Consider the following 20,514-nt stretch of genomic DNA (forward strand, 5'->3'; position numbering starts at 1 on the left):
GTATATATATATATATATATATTTATGTGTGTGTATTATAAAAGTCTATAAAAATAAATACTTGAATATATAAAATATAAATAAGTATATATATTTCTATATATATGGGTTTATGTTTACTTAAAAAAAAACTATTTTGTCCCCCAAAATGAAATGAAAGTTCTATAATCATTTATTCACCCTCAATTTGTTATAATACTGTATGGCTTTCTTCTGCAGAGCACAAAAGAAAATATTTTGAAGAATGTTTTTGTTTTTCAACATTTTTGTCCATACAGTCGATGACTTTCATTGTATGGACAAATAAAATGCACTGAGACATTTTTCAAAATACCACAGAAGGAACTTACAGGTTTGGAACAACATGACTAAATTGTGAACTATTCCTTTAAATAGCTTTAATGTATTTACATTTAACTACTTTTCCAAATGCTTGACTGTTGTTTAAATACTTTATGAGTAGTTTGTATCTTGGCAGGCTTCAGTGTAAAAGTAGCATCCCCATCACTGAAAGCTAGATTGCAGGCCTGCATGTTGTGTCTTTAACTTGACGAGAGACTGAGAGGAAAATTCCCAAGAGAATTGCAGTTACCTTAAACTGGGGTGTTCGTGTGGCAGGACAGGCCTCGATATTGGATCCACCCTGGTATCAGCAACACCCTCGCATAAATCTATGAGAATTTAGAGTGGCTTTGCTGGTCCTAAAGGCATTTCCTGCAGCCACTGTGTCTGCGTGCAAACACAAAACCTTCCCTCTGAACCGCTGTGCAGACCTATAGTTTCAGGAGTGATAACAGAATGATGATTTAAAGAAGTTACAATACTCCTTAGGCTTGCTCAGCAGCATTTGTGACATGGTGTTGATTACACAGCGAATAATTTCTTGTTCCTTAATTCGAAAGAACCATCTCAATGGTAGTTGTTTGGCTGGCACATGACCCACATGATTAATATTAGGAATTTCATCGTTTTAGCTTTTGAGAGAAGCTTTTGAATTTGGCCAGTTTTCAGAATGTAGAGAACGTAATTTATATTATAATATAATAAATCAGTTCAACAAGGTTATTTACACCAAGCTCTCTCGTCTTGTATAATATCTCATTTTGGTGCAAAAATCGTTTTAATTACTTCAAAAATTCAGTTGTGATTCCCACTTAAAGTTCATACATTTTTATTTTATTTAACACGTGTAAAATAATCATCTCTTGATTTGTGCAAGTGGAAATAGGTGAAAGTTCAGTAATTATGATGAAATTTTTCAAATGACAGCAATCGTAATCAGTAATCACGGTTAGAATTTTGAGCAAAAATAATAGTGATTATCAGTTCAGTTTAACTATTACTCAGCATAACTATTATGCATTTTAACATGTACATGACACCGTTTTCACCATTTAAAATGGTAAAACTATGCATTTTGGCCATTTTACACATCAACAATGTTTTGGGGGCCAAACCTATTTTTGAAAATAGGTTTCACGAAAACTTGACTAAACAAACAGGATAGGTTAAATAAATATGATAAAAATTCAAAAGGCCATTTAACAGGACTAATACTAACAATGCATCTGAATATGCCTACTTCCATGCTATGTAGTAGGAAAAAACATTACTTGAGCCAAGTAGTATGTCTGAATTCATGTTATTCATAAAACAAAAGTACCCAGATGACCTGCTACTTCCGCAGAAATTCTGAAGTGTGCATCTGATGGACACTTTACTATCCCATGAGGTCACAAGAGAGGAGTTGTGAATGGCAGTGAAGCGATCAACTGATGTCATAGGTCACATGACAGTGACAACATGGCAGATGTAGTACGTCCAAAATTCCTTCATATTAAATGCATTTATACTAGGGCTGTGCAATATATTGAAATTATCGAAATATCGCAAATGTACATATCGCAATATGCATATCGCCATGGCTTGCAATATTTGGGGCCATGAACAAAACACAAAGAGAAAATCACTCACTGCTCTTACCTAAATAACTTTTGTAGCTTAAAAAAGAATCAGTGCATATTGAATTCATAGAGTAAATACTAAGCAGCGTTGTATTTTTCCTTTTTATTATTCAGTTCCTAAACTCATGTTAAAATTATTACACTAATGTTAAAATGACATTTTTATGTAATGCTAGAGTAAAACACTACCGTTCACTTTCAGAAGTTGTTGTTGGGGTGCTTTCTTCTCACAAAAAGTGAAACATGTGTGCTAGTTATATTAGAAAACAGAATCAGAATGAGCTTTAAGTGTGCGCAAACAAGGAATTTGTTGTGGTTTTACAGGAACTCTTGGTACATACATACACAGACTCGGCAACAGCATTATCATATCGCATATCGAATATCGCATTATTTAATGAGTTATCGCATATCACATTTTTCTTCAATATCGCACAGCCCTAATTTATACTATATATAACACGCTGTTTTTAATGGTCACAAAGTAAGTTTCAAACCAAATGTAGTGACTATACAGTATGCAATTTTAGACAGCGTAACAGCTGACAAAATTAACACTGCTCTGGAGCTGTGAGAGAGTAACGTCATAACAACATCACTATTCTGAGCCAGACATTCAAAAAATAAAAGGCTCTTTCATGCTCTTAAGAGATATCAAAAATGGGCACTGGTTAGACATCGATCATATTGCAATAACACATTTTGTCACAATTGAGTAATGAACAAAATCAGGTCTCTTAGACCATGACCTGTCCTGTGAAGGACACTCAGTTTGTGAAAAATCAACATTTTAAAAAAGCCATTTTCTACATTTCACTGTTGGTGTAGTTACTGCATTTTGGCTTTATAGGTGTATAATATAATGAAAACTATATTTTGTCAGAATGTACAGCTGCCTTGAAGTTGTCAATGGAGAGGGAGGCTCTTTGCCTAAGAATGGTGAAGTACACATCTACCAGACTATCTGCTAATGCTAACAGGCTAAACAGTAAAAACCAGCAACAATTGTGTTTACAGTAATGGACTTACTATGGAATTTTGGAATTACTAAAAGAATCCTTTTCAAAAAAATTCTAAGAATCCTTTTCATTTTATTGTGGTGGTCTGTTCCTTGTAAGGTCGAAAATGTCTGCACGAATCTTGTTAACACATGTGAATATGATGTTGAGTTTTTACAAACTAAGGGACATGAAGCGTGAATTATTTTCTGCCACAAATGCTGTGAAAAAAGCTTACTTGAGATTGCTTTAAGACCTCAGGCATCGATCTTACCATTTCACATGTTTTAGGCCACAAAAGAAAGCCCAGTATGATCCTAACTAGCTTGTTTACTTAGATTAGTCTGATGTCATGTATCACATCTGATATCAAATAAATTTGATTTGTCCCAATGGCTGAGCTCAAATGAAAGGAAAAGCAATGCTTTTACAAACTTAATGTTCCACCTCTGCCATTAAACCAACCAGATATCTGACACAGACGCTTTAGGTTGTAGTCCACAAGAAATTCCAAACAGCTCTGCTTTATCACGTCTGTAATATTAAACTTTTTCCCATACTCCCCCTTTAGTCAGAATGAAGAACGAGACAGTTACAATGATGCTAAAATGTGATATTATGATTGTTGCAGCCAAAAGTACTGGCCCACCATACTTCATAAATTGAGATCTCTGCGTTGCCTCAGTCATTTTTATTGAAACCAAAAATGGAAAAACAATCCTTTGAATGCCTCAGCAGTTTTCGCCGTGCATCACACAGCATACGGCTTATATCAACTGCGCCTTCGTTTTGCGTGTGCAGTGTTTGCTGTTTCTTTGTAAAGATTTAATTGGTCTCATTGTGGAGTTTTACAGACTTGGAGAGCATGCCAGAGCATTTTTTCATCTTCTTTTTCTATAAACACATTTCTGAGGCTCTTTTTGAATTTATGTTAAATTGGGGGTGTTCAAGGGCGCAGGTCTGTGTGCTTTGGTTCCTGTCCCAGTAATTACAGTGTTGTTCTTTATGTAATGGGTGGTTTTTGAGTGATTTATCTCATTGATTTGTATTGTGGCATGTTTTGGCATTTGCTTGCAATGCTGAATGATATGAATTACTTGAAATAATATGAGTAATAGTTATCTGCGTTCTGGTTTGTATTTCAACAGCATGAATATATTTGTAGAGATGATAAGCATGTGGTACGGCCATTAAAATGCATGAATTTACAACCTTGTCCTTGACATTGCAGATGGAATAGTTCATACATTGACAATGAACATATTTTCTTGTTTTTCCTGTGTGCTTTTTGTGTAACCCATCATTTTCTCTTTTCTTATCAAGCATGGTGTCATAACCACAGAGGACGAGCAATATTTAATAGAGCCATTAAAAAATATATCCAGAAATTTCAGTGATGTCAACCACGAAGGACAACCACATGTTATTTATAAAAAGACTTCCATTCCTTCTCTGCAAGAGCCAAGCGAGGAGTTCAGCTGTGGTGTTTCAGGTTGGTAAACCTCCATTTGGCCACATTGTGGCGTAAACAGCTATAGATAGCAGTTTAGGAAATGAGTGGTTCAGGTTTGGCTGGAAGTCTCTGCAAACAGCCTCGGCATGAACGTTGAGTGAAGATCTACTCTAAAGTTCAGCTAAACCTCATTTTACTATCAATTGAACTACTAATGAATCACTTTTTGATGATAACGTGAACCATTTTTGTTATCTCCAGACCTCACAATAAACCGGACACCCAGCTACAATACCAATCCTGAAGCAAACCCACCTTACCCAGCCACGGACAGCGACAGCTCGATGGGTGGCCACCGCCAGCGGCGTTCTGTCAGCTCTGAACGCTTTGTGGAGACCCTAGTGGTGGCGGACAAAATGATGGTTGGCTACCACGGTCGCAAAGACATCGAGCACTACATCCTGTCTGTAATGAATATTGTAAGTTTGGTCCTGCTTTGCTCATGCATGTTTGTCTCCAATGTGCATTTCATTCCTTTCAAGGGTACATAAGAAGAACTCGAACAGCACTTGGCTGACTTTGTGTCTTTTCTTCTTTTCTGGAGGTCAGGTTGCCAAACTTTATCGTGATGCCAGTCTTGGAAACGTTGTGAACATTATTGTAACCCGACTGATTGTTCTGACAGAAGATCAGGTGAGTGTTTTAATCACCTTTAAGTGTTGTAGAAGTCGATAGTTCACCCAAAAATGACAATTCTATCATTGTTTACTCAACCTCGCGTCATTCCAAAACTGTATGACTTACTTTCTTCTTTGAAACACAAAAGAAGATATTGCAGACCGTTTATGTTCTTTTGGACCCCATTGGCTTTCATTGTATGGACTAAAAACAATGAGACTTTTCAAATTTGCGTTCCACAGAAGAAAGAAGGTCATACAGGTTTGGAATGACACGAGGATGAGTAAACAATGAAGAGTTTTCATTTTTGGTTGAACTATCCCTTTAATGGTGTAATTGTTCTGCAAGAATAATCAGTTTATAGTGTACAGCTGCATTTTGGTTTTGCTAAAGGTCATTGTATTTCAGTAGTACTTCTTGAGGCTAGACTAGTGTGATATTTTTCCCTAGTCTCACGCACATGCACGCTATTCATCGTTCTTGTCTTTCGTCTTCATTAGCATCAAATGAGTGTGAGCTCAGAGTATTTTTAGAAGCTTAGAAACACACCTCACAGTAGTCTGCTGTTTTATTGCCCTGAAAAAGACAGATGGAATCATGAATCGTATGACCACTTTTAAAGATAAAAGTTATTCGAACAGATATGCCTAGACATTGTCCCTGAGGGAAACGTTGTAAAAGGTTTTACGTTAATGTCTTTAATGAGAGAGCCAGGGCGTTTGTCTGTTTTGTTTTGTTTTTGTTTTTTTTTGTTCTCGGAAGAGTCAAATAACTCTTCTCAAACTGGGAAACCAACCAAAAGATCTAGCTCTAAGATGATGTCATAAGAGCTACAATTCACATTGTACCAGCCAAATAATATATACTATATTAAATAAAATATATAAACTTAACAAGCTGAAGCGTCCTTTGTTGTTCTGTGATTTTCATCTTGCGGTAGATCAGATTTTGTTGCATTGACACGTTGCATTGGTGTTTTACGTTGCAGCCGAACTTGGAGATAAACCACCATGCAGACAAATCTCTAGACAGCTTCTGTAAATGGCAGAAATCCATTCTTTCTCATCAGGGAGATGGAAACAGTATCCCAGAGAATGGGATCGCCCATCATGACAATGCTGTTCTCATTACAAGGTTGGTTACTATTATTTCCATCTGATTTCAGGAGTTGTTCGTGGTTGAGGTTGGGGATATGGTTAGGATTGTGTCTGTTTGAAAGTTGAATGTTGTTTCAGGGCCAAGATGTTGATTCAGGAACACATCCCACTTGGTCACCAACACTTAATTTGTTCAAAATCTTAATTGATGACAACTCTCACTATTAACTAGCATGCATATTACTAGCATATTGGGTCTTTATTAGTACTTATAAAGCACATATTAATGCCTTATTCTGATCTCTTAATCATACCCAATAGGGGTGTAACAGTACACAGAAGTCACAGTTCGATACGTACCTTGGTTTTGGGGTCATGGTTCGATACGAGTTCAGTACAGCAGGAAAAAGCATCAAATCCCCAATGTTTTTTTTCTCATTTATTTTGAACAGACAGTAGTGCTGCACACATGTAGCATCAGCAGTTGTTTTTGATTTGAATTAGATAATTATGCAATTTCAAGATTTAAAGGGGTCATATGATGCGATTTCAATTTTTCCTTTCTCTTTGGAGTGTTACAAGCTCTTGGTGAATTCTGTGGATCGCCGGATCGGCTTTCACCTGTCACATGTGGTTGCCGCAGGCATCACAATATGGTAAGGGACGTAACATTTCTGTCACACGCTTGAGGAATTCGGCCAATCACAACGCACTGGATAGCTGACCAATCAGAGCACACCTCGCTTTTTCAGACCGATGAGCTTTGTAAAAATCGACGCGTTTCAGAAAGGCGGGGCATAGAGGAGAAACAATAATGTACAGTATGTGGAAAATAATGTGTTTTTTTAACCTTAAACCGCATAAATACATTTCATTACACCAAATACACACAATAATGTTCCTTTTAGCAGCATCATATGACCCCTTTAAAGCAAAAACAGAATGGCCTGACTTTTGATTTGTGAAATTATGCTACATAAGACACCTGCACAAAACAAAATCAGCAGACGGGCTGAATGAAAATGACAGCTTATGGAACAGCAGCGATACAGCGTTTCCTTGGTTACCGCTGTAAACAAAGCAGCGCTGCGCTAATAAACACTAATATGCATTAAACTGAGGTAAGTGGTCTTAAGCATCTCTGGCCTCTGTTTGCAGACTCATAATATTTCCACACAAATTACATTTTGGGAAAAGATTGCAGTGCAATTTGTGTGCAAATCCAGAATGGAGATCGTCCAAAATAAAACAAAAAAAATTAATTTTTCCGATTTATGGCTGGTCGACCGGTGCATCTGTAGAACCTGAAACTTTCCCAGACTTCTGATTTAAAACAAGCAGGGGGTTCTTCGAGCTCTTGCGTGCCATCTGAACTCCCCGTTCTTGTTTTGGGTTGGTGCGTAGATCGTCTCCTCTTCTGCTCATTCGTCGTCTGACTGCATGAACCGAACCGTGGCATCCGTACCGTGACGGTTCGGGATGAACCGTTACACCCTTATACCCAATACCTGAAGTTAATAACTATCTTACTAACTATTAATAAGCACAAATTAGGAGTTTATTGAGGCAAAAGCTGTAGTTAATAGTTAGTTAATAGTGAAAACTGGACCTTAAAATAAAGTGTGACGACTATATATATATATATATATATATATATATATATATATATACAAAACTAGTTTGTATAGTTATCATTCTGTAACCTAATGTTAGTTACTACATGTTTGTTGTCTGTAAAAAAAGTGCAAATACTTCTCTTTAATTCCTCACTTGATAAAATTGTCACATTTCCTATTAGTTTCCATTAGTTAACTAGTTAAGAACCACTGTTTAAACAACCATCATCACCTTTAATTGTTGCAGATGCTTTTTGATCACGTAACCCAGCAAACTAAACTGAAAATAGCTTTTATTGACTTGAGGTTGTCTTTTAAATTTCCTAAGCTAAACTTTTCTTTGAGTCAGTCTGTGTTTGTTAAATACATACTCTTTTGAAATCCCTGTCTTAATTCATTATATTCATCCAGAAGCCAAAAAACATCTTGTTTCAGTGATTAGTTTGTGGGGGCGAGCAATCAGTTAAATTGCGGACAGCTCTGTGATTTTTACACTTTTTACTAACTTCCTCAATTTAGCTCGAATTGGAGAAGAAAGGCTTGTTTTAGGATTGGTTGACATTTTGGCATTTAAGTTTGACAGTTTGTCCTGGAAACATATATTGGGTGGGTCGTTTACAACTGAGACTAAACTGGTTATTAATGTCATTGTTAATTGGTGTTCACTGATGCATGACTGTGTGGTTTGGACAGGTGCGAGCCTTGACACCATCAGCCGATACTGTAGACGTCACTCCTTGAGCAGAGGTTATTGGATATTTCTGTTTATATACATGATTTGTTTAACTTGGTGTTTTTGCTAAACATGTGGAGGCCAAACAACTTTTCGAATTGACTGAAACAGGCGGTGCGTCTGACGCTAGTCTACAGAAAGTTTCATTTTAAGTTTATTTCTTCAGAACAGACACCAATCTGCCAAAGTAAGCCAGGTGGTAAACAACTAGCCGTTGTCCTGCTAATTTCTGGCAGACTGCGAGCCTTGACACCGTCAGCCGATACTGTAGACGTCACTCCTTGAGCAGAGGTTATTGGATATTTCTGTTTATATACATGATTTGTTTAACTTGGTGTTTTTGCTAAACATGTGGAGGCCAAACAACTTTTCGAATTGACTGAAACAGGCGGTGCGTCTGACGCTAGTCTACAGAAAGTTTCATTTTAAGTTTATTTCTTCAGAACAGACACCAATCTGCCAAAGTAAGCCAGGTGGTAAACAACTAGCCGTTGTCCTGCTAATTTCTGGCAGACTGGTTTTGAGTCTGGCAAACAAACGCAGCTAGTTTGCCGCTATAAATGGATTTCATTCTGAATTAAGTGCAGCTTTAAACTTTAGTCAGAGAATTTTCCTTTCAGAAAGAGAGGGACACCTTTGTGTAATGCTAAATTTGGTGGAGGAATTGTCATTTCATATTTCAGTTAAATATTAATGACTCCAAAGGTCATATTGTATTCTTTGGATCCAGAGCTGTTGTTTTAAGAGATCTGTTCTGATTGTTTGAGGCTTTACTCAAGAACAATAGTTTAAGTCAGACGGTGGATAGCTATTATATCCAAAGCCAAAAATGTTCATTAGATCTTAAGTCGGTGTGTGGAACCCGTATATAGAGACATGCATGATTTTTTTGCCATCTCCAACTCAAATTTATTTAGTTTTTTGTAATCTGAACAGAACACAACACGTTTACAAGCTCAATCAGACCACATTAATATGTGGCTTGCAGTACGTCAGAAACGATCAGAATGGATTTCTTTAAAGAAAGGAATAATTACATTTATTTATTCATTTATTTTAAATAAAGTATTTCTCATAACTCAAGACTCATTCTTAATACAGTCAACTATGTGACATTTACTTGTACTTACATAGTGAATGAGTCACTGAGTCAGCAATTTTGGCCAAGGGAGAATAGTATTTTCATAAATATATGCTTGTGAGCGAAATGTCACGATAGACATGAGCAAAGGCAATATTTCATTTTCCTGTCCTCTCTTTCCACAAAAGTCATTTGACATACACTGAATATCGACTGCACTGTATGAATGAACAGATCAGATTTCATCAGTTAGTCCGTGTAGTTAGTCAGTTCTAGATTTGATTGGAAAATCAAATCTGATTCATGTGCAGCATGAATAAAGTCTTATTTACACGAAGGCTAATATGTTGATTAGCTTTGTGTGGTTAGTTTATTATTGAGTACTCCAGGAGGGAGGCGCCCCTGCAGCGCCGCGATTTTATGACCATTTATACTAGCAGTGCTTAGTTTGGAGACATTTATGTGAGGTGATTTCATATATGACTAATGATAGCCTGAAGGAGAGCTTAACAATCAGAGTGATGTTTCCTTGAAAGCCTGTTCAAGTAAACGCGCCAGCATACCATTCAACGTAATGTCTTTACTCATTAGCTCTCAAGCCGATTATGATTATTTGCTTATTTTTGGTGAAAGTCAGTGTTACAGCTTGTGTTCTTGGAACACTAATAGACTACTACAGTGCTAATTAGTCATGCTTTTGACCTTGTTTGACGCTTTTCGAGTTGACTTTTACTAAATTTGGGTAATACTTTATTTTACCTTTTACTTGTTACACGTTAAATACATTGTTATGCACATTATGCATAATTACATGTAACTAACATTAACCCTATAGTAATTACATGTTGTTAATTAATAATACTCAGTACTTAAATGTATAATTACACTGTAAGAAGGACATCTTAAAATAAAGTGTAGGTAGTTTGTGAATAGTTTATGAATTTTAGTAAACTTGTTATAGTTGTAATTGTCTGTACAGTGTTTACTACAATATAAAAATTTGCAATATTTTACAATGGTTACTACAATTGTGATAGTTGCTGTTGTTTACAATGTATATTAAATCTGTGGTATTTACAGTAGTTACTATACACTATATAATAGTGAAATGTACTGTAATATTTAACAAAAATTTCACTATGGAACTGCAACAATGTAAGTAAACTTTAAGCAATTATCGCAATTTTAGTAACTGTACATTGTTAAAATGATCTTAATTTTAGGAAACTGCCATAACTGTGACACTTTTAGTACACCTTAAATGAATGCAAAAATCTTAATTATAGTAAACTTCATAAACTATTGTAACTTCGTAAACTATTGTAACTATGACAAATTAGAAAATTCCAACTTTTGAAATTGTAGTAAAATGTGAGACTTTTGCAAATTTCACTATGTAGTTTTCAAAGTTAAAATTGTGTCAGTTTCATTCATTTATGAAGTTTACACTTTTTTACCAAAAGTGTTCATTTCAATAGTTTATGAAGTTTATTAAGTTTACTAAAATTGCAGTAGTTGCCATAATTTACGAAAGTAAATCGTTGTAGTATTGTAGTTTATTAAGTTAACTGAAATATATATGTGACCCTGGAGCACAAAAGCAGTCTTAAGTCGCTGGGGTATATTTGTAGCAATAGCCAAAAATACATTGTATGGGTCAAAATGATTGATTTTTCTTTTATGCCAAAAATCATTAGGATATTAAGTAAAGATCATGTTCCATGAAAATATTTTGTAAATTTCTTACCGTAAATATATCAAAACTTAATTTTTGATTAGTAATATGCATCGCTAAGAACATCATTTGGACAACTTAAAAGGCGATTTTCTCAATATTTTGATTTTTTTGCACCCTCAGATTCCAGATTTTCAAATAGTTGTATCTCGGCCAAACATTGTTCTATCATAACAAACCATACATCAATGGAAAGCTTATTTATTCTTAAGCTTTCAGATGATGTATAAATCTCAATTTCGAAAAATTTACCCTTATAACCCTTATGTTTTGTGGTCCAGGGTCACATATAGTTATGTGATTTTAAATTAACAGTGTAACAGAAAAAGGACATCACTCTCACAGTAGAAATTATTATGTATCCATATATCTGTTCAAATTATTTTTACTTCAGCAGAGGTCACATGGACAGTTTTGTGCGGTCAGCTGCCCTCTCATTGGGTGGCTCAGATATGTAAACATTTAGACAGAAGCTCTCGAGTGATGGCATTTGCCACATTTGCTGCAGTACCTCTGCTGGTACATGAGGAAGAAACATAAAGATTGCGTGATGCAGAAACATCATCCAGACGGACGGTCCATCCTGACCTCTTCAGCAATGTTTTTCCAGTCAGACTTTTGACCGGAGCATGACAGGGGGATGCAATATTGCTTGTTTGGAACACGATCCATTGCGAGAGCTGAGGGAAATTAAAGTAGCTAAATCAAAATAAATCGATGTCCAAATGAGGTCAGCTTCTCGACACAAGTTCATGAGACAGGACCTAATGCTGGTGGGTTTGCTCTGCTTGGGGAGTCATGGGACGAGGAGGGAGTCCTTGGTTTTCTAATACATTAAAAGCCCGTCTTGAAGGCAGAGACCTTGTTCATAATTCCTCGTGTATGCCATTCTTTTTTTATTCTTATTGAATTACCAGTACAGTATGTACATCAATTAGACATCAAGTGAAAGAGTGGGTCAGTCACACACACACACACACAAACATATGTATGTATGTTTGATCTTCCATCTAATTTACTCTGATGTTTAATATGTAGTTTTGTTTGAACTTACAGATAAAACGTAATAACATATTGGCTATACATACAGATGTAGCAATTTGATGCCATGCTAATGTTATGTAGCTATTATTACATGTGGTTGCTTAAGGTATTAATATTTTTAATATATTCATATATTTACATATATTTAATATGTTCAGTACAAACTCAGTCAACAGAATTTGTGGCATAATGTTACCACTGATATTAATTTCAGTGTATCCCCCATTTTCTTTCTTTTCTTTTCAAAAATTGAGAATTAATTTTACAGTGAGGCACTTACAGTGGAAGTAAAAGGGGATTTAAATTTATGGAGGGTTTAAATACAGAAATGTAAAGCTTATTATTGTATAAATAAAGTCTTTGTTAAAACGTGTGTATTATTTAAGCTGTGAGCTTTTTCAAATTTATGGTCATTAGTTGACCCAAGAATCAAGAATTTACTCACCTTCATGTCATTCCAAACCTGCAAACCTTCTTTCTTTTGTGGAATATATATATATATATATATAAAAAGATGTGAGAAATATAAAAAGTCAAGGGTAATCAAAATGATTTAGTTATCAGTATTCTTCATCATATATATTTATTTGTGTTCTGCACAAGAAAGAAAGTCATACAGGTTTGGATCAACATGAGGGTGAGTAAATGATGACAAAATTTGTCTTCTTTGGGTGAACTATCCCTTTAAAGGTTTTAGGTTTTACATACAGTGGCAACAAAGTTGTACAACTGGATATAAAGTGTAAACAGAAAATGTTAATAACAGATTTATTATTATGCTTTTTCACTTTTTCAGCTTTAGTTAGTGTAATATTGCTGTTTGAGAATGAAAAAGATATGCAGTTACAAAGCTCAGAGTCCACTCCAAAGGGAGATTTTAACACTTTAGACTCTTTAGACTCTCTTTTAACACTTTTAGACTCTTTAACACTTTAAGAACTACAACAAACGGCTCTTACAGCGCACTTCTTCCGGATATTGTGAAGTCACAATGTCACTCATTAAAAAAGGGGGAGAGCTACGCTAGACACCATAGACTGTAAAAAAAAAACATACCACTCTGAAACGTCTAAATTCATTTCCGGAACACACTCTAAGCAGTTCGCCATTCACAATGCACTGAGCCGGCTAGCCAATCAGAGCACATTTCGTATTTCAGAAGGAGGGGCTTCATCAAAAAGGAAATAAACAGGGGTGTGTTTTCCAAAAGCATCGTTAGCTAGCTATGGTGGTAAGTTCCATTGAACTCTATTGGTAACGACAGAACTTGCAACCATATTTGTTTTTAGGAAACGCACACCAGGGCATTTGAGACAGACTGGTGAGAGAGGTGCTGCAATTATGTAAAATATGTGAAAAATAATGAATTTTTGGAACAATCAAGCATCAAAACCTATTCTAGTACAATCAAGACTTTCGTAAAAGGACATAATAATCCCTTTAATAAGATATTGTTTTATTGTGTCTATTCTTTTGAAACAGTGAGTATTTTAACACTTACCAGCTGGCTCCATTCACTTCCTTTGTAAGCGTCTCACAAATGTTTGCTTTAAAAAACAAATAATAATAATAATAATTTTTGTGGTAATCAACATTATGCTGCGAGTGCTATACTTTGAGCTTAACTGGTACTAAACCTTGAATATTATTTTAAAATTTGACAAATACCTTATACTACAGACATAATACCTCGAATCACGTGGCTTGTTAAAGAACATATGATGATAAATTTAAAAATTCAATAGAAACTGAAGGAAGGATATGAGCCATATCTAGCTACAGCTACTCCGAACTCCTTAGCAATTACATAGCAACAGCCTGAGAAACACTCACATAACCCTGGCATCATGGCAGCATGGTTTGCATGGGCAAGCGCCACTCACATTTTCTTAATATTTCACATGAACGCGATCTCACAATGAGTTTACATTTTTTCACATTTGTATAAATTGTATAAGCAGCATCTTACGTGTTTATAAACTATGCAAAGGAGCACAAAGAAACCCTCATTTTGGTTATTTATTTTTTTGGCTCCAATATTCCAGTATGATTTTCCAGATTCGAAGATCATTTGGCTCTTTTGACCCTTTTCAGCTGCCACAGTAAACAGAGCGCATGGATATCTTCAGATCGACAGCAAAATAGAAGGCTGATAGGAACTTTCCAACTACCATTCTTACTGAATATATGCAAAACGTCTGCACCGTTCCCCTCAAGCCCCTGACGCAAAACACAAAGCTTCTGAGATAGTTTAATATGATTCAGATCAGGCACTGTGTCTTTCCTTTGCGTTGAAGACAATGTCAAACAAAGCCTGGCTGCCTGCCTTTGGCCAGACTCAGCAGTCCAAACTGCTTGGGATATTTTTCAGGAGGTGTTAATTGCCCCATTTGGGGAATAAGAAAATATTTGGCATTCTTTCATATAGGCTTGCCATCGAAAATGTCTGCCGACTGACGACAAGTCCCAACGGTGGGGGGGGGGGGGGGGGGAGTTTGGATTACAAAATAAACAACAACAAAAACCCGACAGTAAGTCATAGTGGATGCTATCAATGGGTCATAGATTTTGATTATATTGCATTAGTTTGAAGTTTTAAACTTGCTAAAAAGAAGTAAAAGTACTAGTATAATAAGTATAAAACTTCAAGATGTAACTTTCCTGGTAAAAGCAAGAGCAGATAAAATGCAAATGTGGACCTTGTTAATGTTAATGTAAGATTATGCATTATGAACATAATCACATATTAATGCAATGTGCTAATACTTATGGTTTTCACATTGTAGATAATAAAATGGGCGAAAAAAAAATGAGTGGATCATAGTTTGACCGTTTTGGTTGCACTTTATTTTGATAGTCCACTTTAGACATTCTACTAAGTAACTTTGCAAGTACATGTCAACTAACTCTCATTAATTTACAACTACATGTCAACTAACTGTCATTAATTTACAACTACGTCAACTAACTCATTAATTTACAACTACATGTCAACTATCTCTCATTAATTTACAACTACATGTCATCTAACTCTCATTAGAGTATTAGTAGATTGTTAGGTTAGGGTTAGTAGAATAAGTTGACATGTAGTTGCGAAGTTAGCAGAATGGCTAAAGTGGACTATCAAATTAAAGTGTTACCCTCTTTTGACTCCAGCCATTAAGCAACCACCCAGAAAACGTTAGCAACCCCAGTCGAACTCGCTGGCTAGCGAGTTTTGCACAGGCAAACGCCATTCACGTTTTCTTCATAAGTTACCGTATGGAGTCCTGATGAATTTCTGTCATATGAAAACCTCACTTTTGATTTCTTTTCTCTTTTAGGTATGACATCTGCACCTATAAGAACAAACCCTGCGGTACTCTCGGTAAGTACCTGAAATGTATCCTAAGACAAAATACACTTTGATTTAAAGGGATAGTTCACCCCAAAATGAAAATTCTGTCATCATTTACTCACCCCCACCCAAACCCATAATAAATTTGTTCATATTTGGAAGACAAATGAAGATATTTATCAAAATCTGAGAAATTTTTGTCCCACCGTTGAAAATGTTGACGATTCAAAACATTCATAAAGAGATTGTAAAAATAAAACTATATGAATCGAGCGAATCCAAGTCATCTATATGAATCGAATTAATCCAAGTCCTCTAAAGAGACATGACCACCTTATGACGAACAGATTTAATTTAGGCTTTATTCACATGTAAGAAGAGCTTGACATGCGAGAACAAACTTCATGGCTTCATTGGTGAAGCTCAAACGTGCTGAGAATGAACCTCATAGGTTCTCGCGCATTAAACAAGTATGCTTGAGCTTCTGTTTATGTTCGCTGACCAATGTTTATATGTGAATAAAAGCCTACATTAAATCTGTTCATCATATAACGTGATCGTGACATTTCGGAAGACTCAAATGGATCTCTTTCTTGATCTCTTTACAAACTTTGAGAGTTTTGGGTGAACAGACTTTCAGTGGAGGGACAGAAATCTCTCAGATTTCATTAAAAATATCTTCATTTGTGTTCTGAAAATGAACGAATTTCTTAGGGGTTTGGAACGACATGAGTCTGAGCAAATGATGGCAGAATTTTCATTTTGGCGTGAACTAACCCTTTAAATCAATGCCACTAAACGGCAAATGCTACATGCTTCATTTACTTGTGTACGAAATCATTTGGCGAGATTATTAAGAAAGACTTCGCTGCCCTGTCTTTATAGAGTCGTTTGGCTCACGTTGAGCTCAAACATGGCTCAAAGCCTCCTGCCTCTACAGACGCCGCTGTTTCTTGTTTCATTTCCAAACATTCCCACTTCTGTGGACAACAGATAAAAGAAGAATTAATAAGAATTTAAAGAAGTTGGGATAACTGAGCAGAAAGCAAACACTGGTGTTTTGTCCCCCTTAAATGGTCTGCAGGCAGTGTCAGAGCCTCGTCTTATCTGAACCAGCCCCCTCCAGGGCTCAACCGTATATCTTAGAAGTAATATTGTGACTCCAGGGGTGGTTTGACAGATTGACCGCATTCGTCACATTCCCCGGGTCCCTTTAATTGCCCTGGCATCTGCTCTGCTTCCTTGCTGCCCCCCCTCCTCTTTCTCCACCTCCATCTCCACTTCAACACCCCCCACTCACCCAGAGGCATCATCGTGATCTCGGGTCAACGTGTTGCCCTCTGGGGGTCACCGGGTAATCGCGGAGCGGGTATAATACCAATGCGACCCATGGCTTAGGAAAACAAGCCCCACCAATGAGCTTTCGACTCTTCCCACTAGCCCTCTTCCATCCTGTATTGCTTTCCTTTTTTACCCTTCTTGCCTCCAGTCGGTGTCTTATTAGCCTTTGATTTGCATGTCCGCTCTTGTTTGGGCCTCTGGATAAGGAAGATAAAGAGGCCAGAAGTGCTTTGTTGGAGCGATGGTTCCCAAGCAAACACAAGCTTCTCTCTGTATTCCATATTCTTGTGCAGTATCTTTAATAATATTTTGCCCACAGGGAGGTCAGGTTTATACCTTTCCAGTACTCTTTTGTTATATTGTCAACTTTAAAGCAGTAGTTCAGCCTTATGGCATTCCAAATCTGTATTACTATCATTTTTTCCATGGATCACGGGTCAGTGACGTGGTGTTATTTATTTATTTATTTGTTGTTTGTTTGTTTGTTCTGTCTATTAATTTGTTCCGAAATGCAATTAATACATCTCTTTAATAATGAGCATGATTTTGATTTCTGAATTCAAATTATTTTTACATTTCTGGAGAGGCATAGTCGAAAATGTCATGGTGATAGTTCTAATATTAAAATGAAGGGGGGGAAAGCATCATTAAAAGAATTCAATTCTTAAGTAGTCTGAAATAATCTTTTATTATTATTTCTTAGAAAAAAATATTTTAACAAAACTGCCGATATTTGAAAAAACACCATGTGGTGTGACCAACAATGTCATGTGGTGCAACCAACATGCAGAAAACAATAACAACATAAAAAAAACAACCCCTGCAGACACTTAAAATATCAGACAATTTTAACTTTTTATTATTTGTTATAGGTTAGTTTAGGTTTTAAATGTCATGTGGTGTGACTCCCCAAAGCGTAATGATATATATGAATGAATAATTCATTATATTTGTAAAACTATATTTTACTTTGAAAATGTTTTGGAAAAGATACACGCACATGTATTGTAATGTAAATGTAAAGGAAAAATGTTATTACTGTTTTCTTGATGGTTACACCACATCATTAAACTAATTTTTCTTTTTTTTTTTTTAAATGTTAGAAGCATTTTTTTTTCCAAAACCATATGAAACCAACATAAATACAAAGAATGCATTTCTAAGAACTTGCCAAATGTGTTTTTAAAATTCGATTTTTAAAAGATTTTTAATTTTCTTTACTGTGGACACCATTATATATCATTGACCCTAACATCATAAGATATTTCCAAAAATCGCCAAGCTGCTATTTTCCATATACAATGAAAATATAGTCTTTAAAGTTATGACACAAAAAAGACAAAAAAGCACCATAAGGGTATCATAAACTGAGGCTATTAAACATATGGTATATATTTTGAGTCATATAAGAGGCAAAGGCCAGAATTTAAATTCAAAGATAATTTTCCACCATAACTCTCAAATTTAATATGCGCCAAGTGCATTTTCAACCTTGTGTAAAGACACGTAACACTAGGTTTGATGTCAATGACACCAACTCTCAATTGGATCTTACATGTCTTGTAATTAAATGTGTCACAACTGTGAATACAAACATTCTTCAAAATATTTAAATTTACTTGTTCTTGTGCAGTACCTATTTAATAGCATTACCCCCCACAGGTAGGTACTTCTAAACTTATCCAAGACTCAATTGTTTAATTATGGACTTTAAATTAAAGGCTGAGGTCTGTGCATTTGCGTTTGCAAAGATAAACTACCCACCACATGTCTGATCCAATCAGAGACCAGAGCAGGCTTCTAGGATCTTGGATGGTCCTCATGCATCTAGCTTTAGGGTTTTGTGTTTTGCTCCCACCAATCACCCACAGATGTAATCTGGTGAGAATTGTTCTGCTCTCCCAGGCTGGTTAGAGGGGAAAAAAGAACTAAGAGACACCTGGATTTTGCAAAAGCCCTTTCCCCCACTTCATAGCTTCAAGGGAACCCCCTCCCCTTAACAGAAGCAGCTGGCTTTGAGACTGTGAAGACTAAATCTTTGCTCCATCTTCTTCTTTGTCAGGAAGAAACAACTGATATTTTTGTAAGACATATTAAAGGGGTGGTTTACTGTTTTTTTCTAGGCTTGATTGTGTTTATGGGGTGCGGTCTAACACGTGTTAATGCTTTGTTTTAAAAAAAAAAACGCATTATTTTTCACATAATTTACCTTTATTCACTCTGTCCATTCTCCCATAAACACGCTGATCATTTACTGCTTTTATGAAGCCCCTCCCTCAGAAATACTTGATGGGCTCAGATTGGTTAGCTAGCCCAGTGTGTTGTGATTGGCTAAACCGCCTCGAGTGCACTCTAAACGTCCCGCCCCTCACCTCGGCGGCATGTGCTCCGGTTGTATTGTAAACAATGGCGTCGTCTATATTGCTTATCAGTTTGAGCCCGATTGAGACTCAAAGGATTTTAGTGAAGAGGATCGTGCAAAACCTGTGCAAGCACAGCTTTTAATGGTATGTTTTTTGATTGTTGTTGTCTCATACTTTTAGATACGCTGTTATTTGTAAATGCTACTGCTTCTGTTAGCTTTTAATATACGGTTTTATTTAAAGCTGATTAAAGGTTTAATACAGTACGGGTACGCGTCCATTAAAAAAGTGAAATCGCAATCAACCACCCCTTTAAATTATGCCTTTTTTTAGGAAAATTAAAATAATTTATTAAATGTTGGTTTGTTAATATCTTATTGCTTCAGAAAACATAGAATATAGTGCACAAGTGATTCACTGTAAAAAAAACACACACAATGTACTTTATTAAAGGGATAGTTCACCCAAAAATGAAAATTCTGTCATTAATTACTCACCCTCATGTCGTTCCAAATCCGTAATACCTCCGTTCATCTTCAGAACACAATTAAGATATTTTTGATGAATTCTAAGAGCTCTCTGACCCTCCCATAGACAGCAATGTAATTACCACGATCAAGGTCCGGAAACGTAGCAAGGGGATCTGTAAAATAATCCATGTGACATCAGGGGTTCAACCGTAATTTTACAAAGCTACGAGAATACTTTTTGTACGCAAAGAAAACAAAAATAATTACTTTATTCAACACTTCGTCTCCTCCGCGTCACCCTGGTGCCATTTTGGAGAATATCCACTGAACACAAACAGCATATGCTATTCACGCGGATACGTTCTTTTCATTCAAATCAAAGCGTAAACAACATAGAAAACTTTTCCATGTGACGCAGCTGACACAGACCAGCATATGCTTTTTACGTTCAGTGGATATTCTCCAAAATGGCACCAGGTTGAATAAAGTCGTTATTTTTGTATTCTTTGCGTACAAAAAGTATTTTACAAGTAAATTACAGTTGAACCCCTGATGTCACATGGATTATTTTACCGATCTCCTTGCTACGTTTCTGGACCTTGAT

The 20,514-nt window shown here is 36.0% G+C and overlaps 1 protein-coding gene across 1 annotated transcript in view; it reads left to right on the forward strand.

The window, feature by feature from the left end:
* The window catches only part of LOC107685101 (A disintegrin and metalloproteinase with thrombospondin motifs 6-like), a 95,696-nt gene that overhangs the window by 4,848 nt on the left and 70,334 nt on the right, over positions 1-20,514 (forward strand). The window contains exons 3-7 of the mRNA XM_016481588.1: positions 4,286-4,454; positions 4,677-4,894; positions 5,025-5,108; positions 6,082-6,227; positions 15,723-15,766. Coding sequence (XP_016337074.1) covers positions 4,286-4,454; positions 4,677-4,894; positions 5,025-5,108; positions 6,082-6,227; positions 15,723-15,766 — 661 coding nt within the window. The remainder of the gene's footprint in view (positions 1-4,285; positions 4,455-4,676; positions 4,895-5,024; positions 5,109-6,081; positions 6,228-15,722; positions 15,767-20,514) is intronic.

The sequence above is a fragment of the Sinocyclocheilus anshuiensis genome, unplaced genomic scaffold, assembly GCF_001515605.1.
Source record: "Sinocyclocheilus anshuiensis isolate Anshui unplaced genomic scaffold, SAMN03320099.WGS_v1.1 scaffold914, whole genome shotgun sequence".
Taxonomy (NCBI): Eukaryota; Metazoa; Chordata; class Actinopteri; order Cypriniformes; family Cyprinidae; genus Sinocyclocheilus; species Sinocyclocheilus anshuiensis.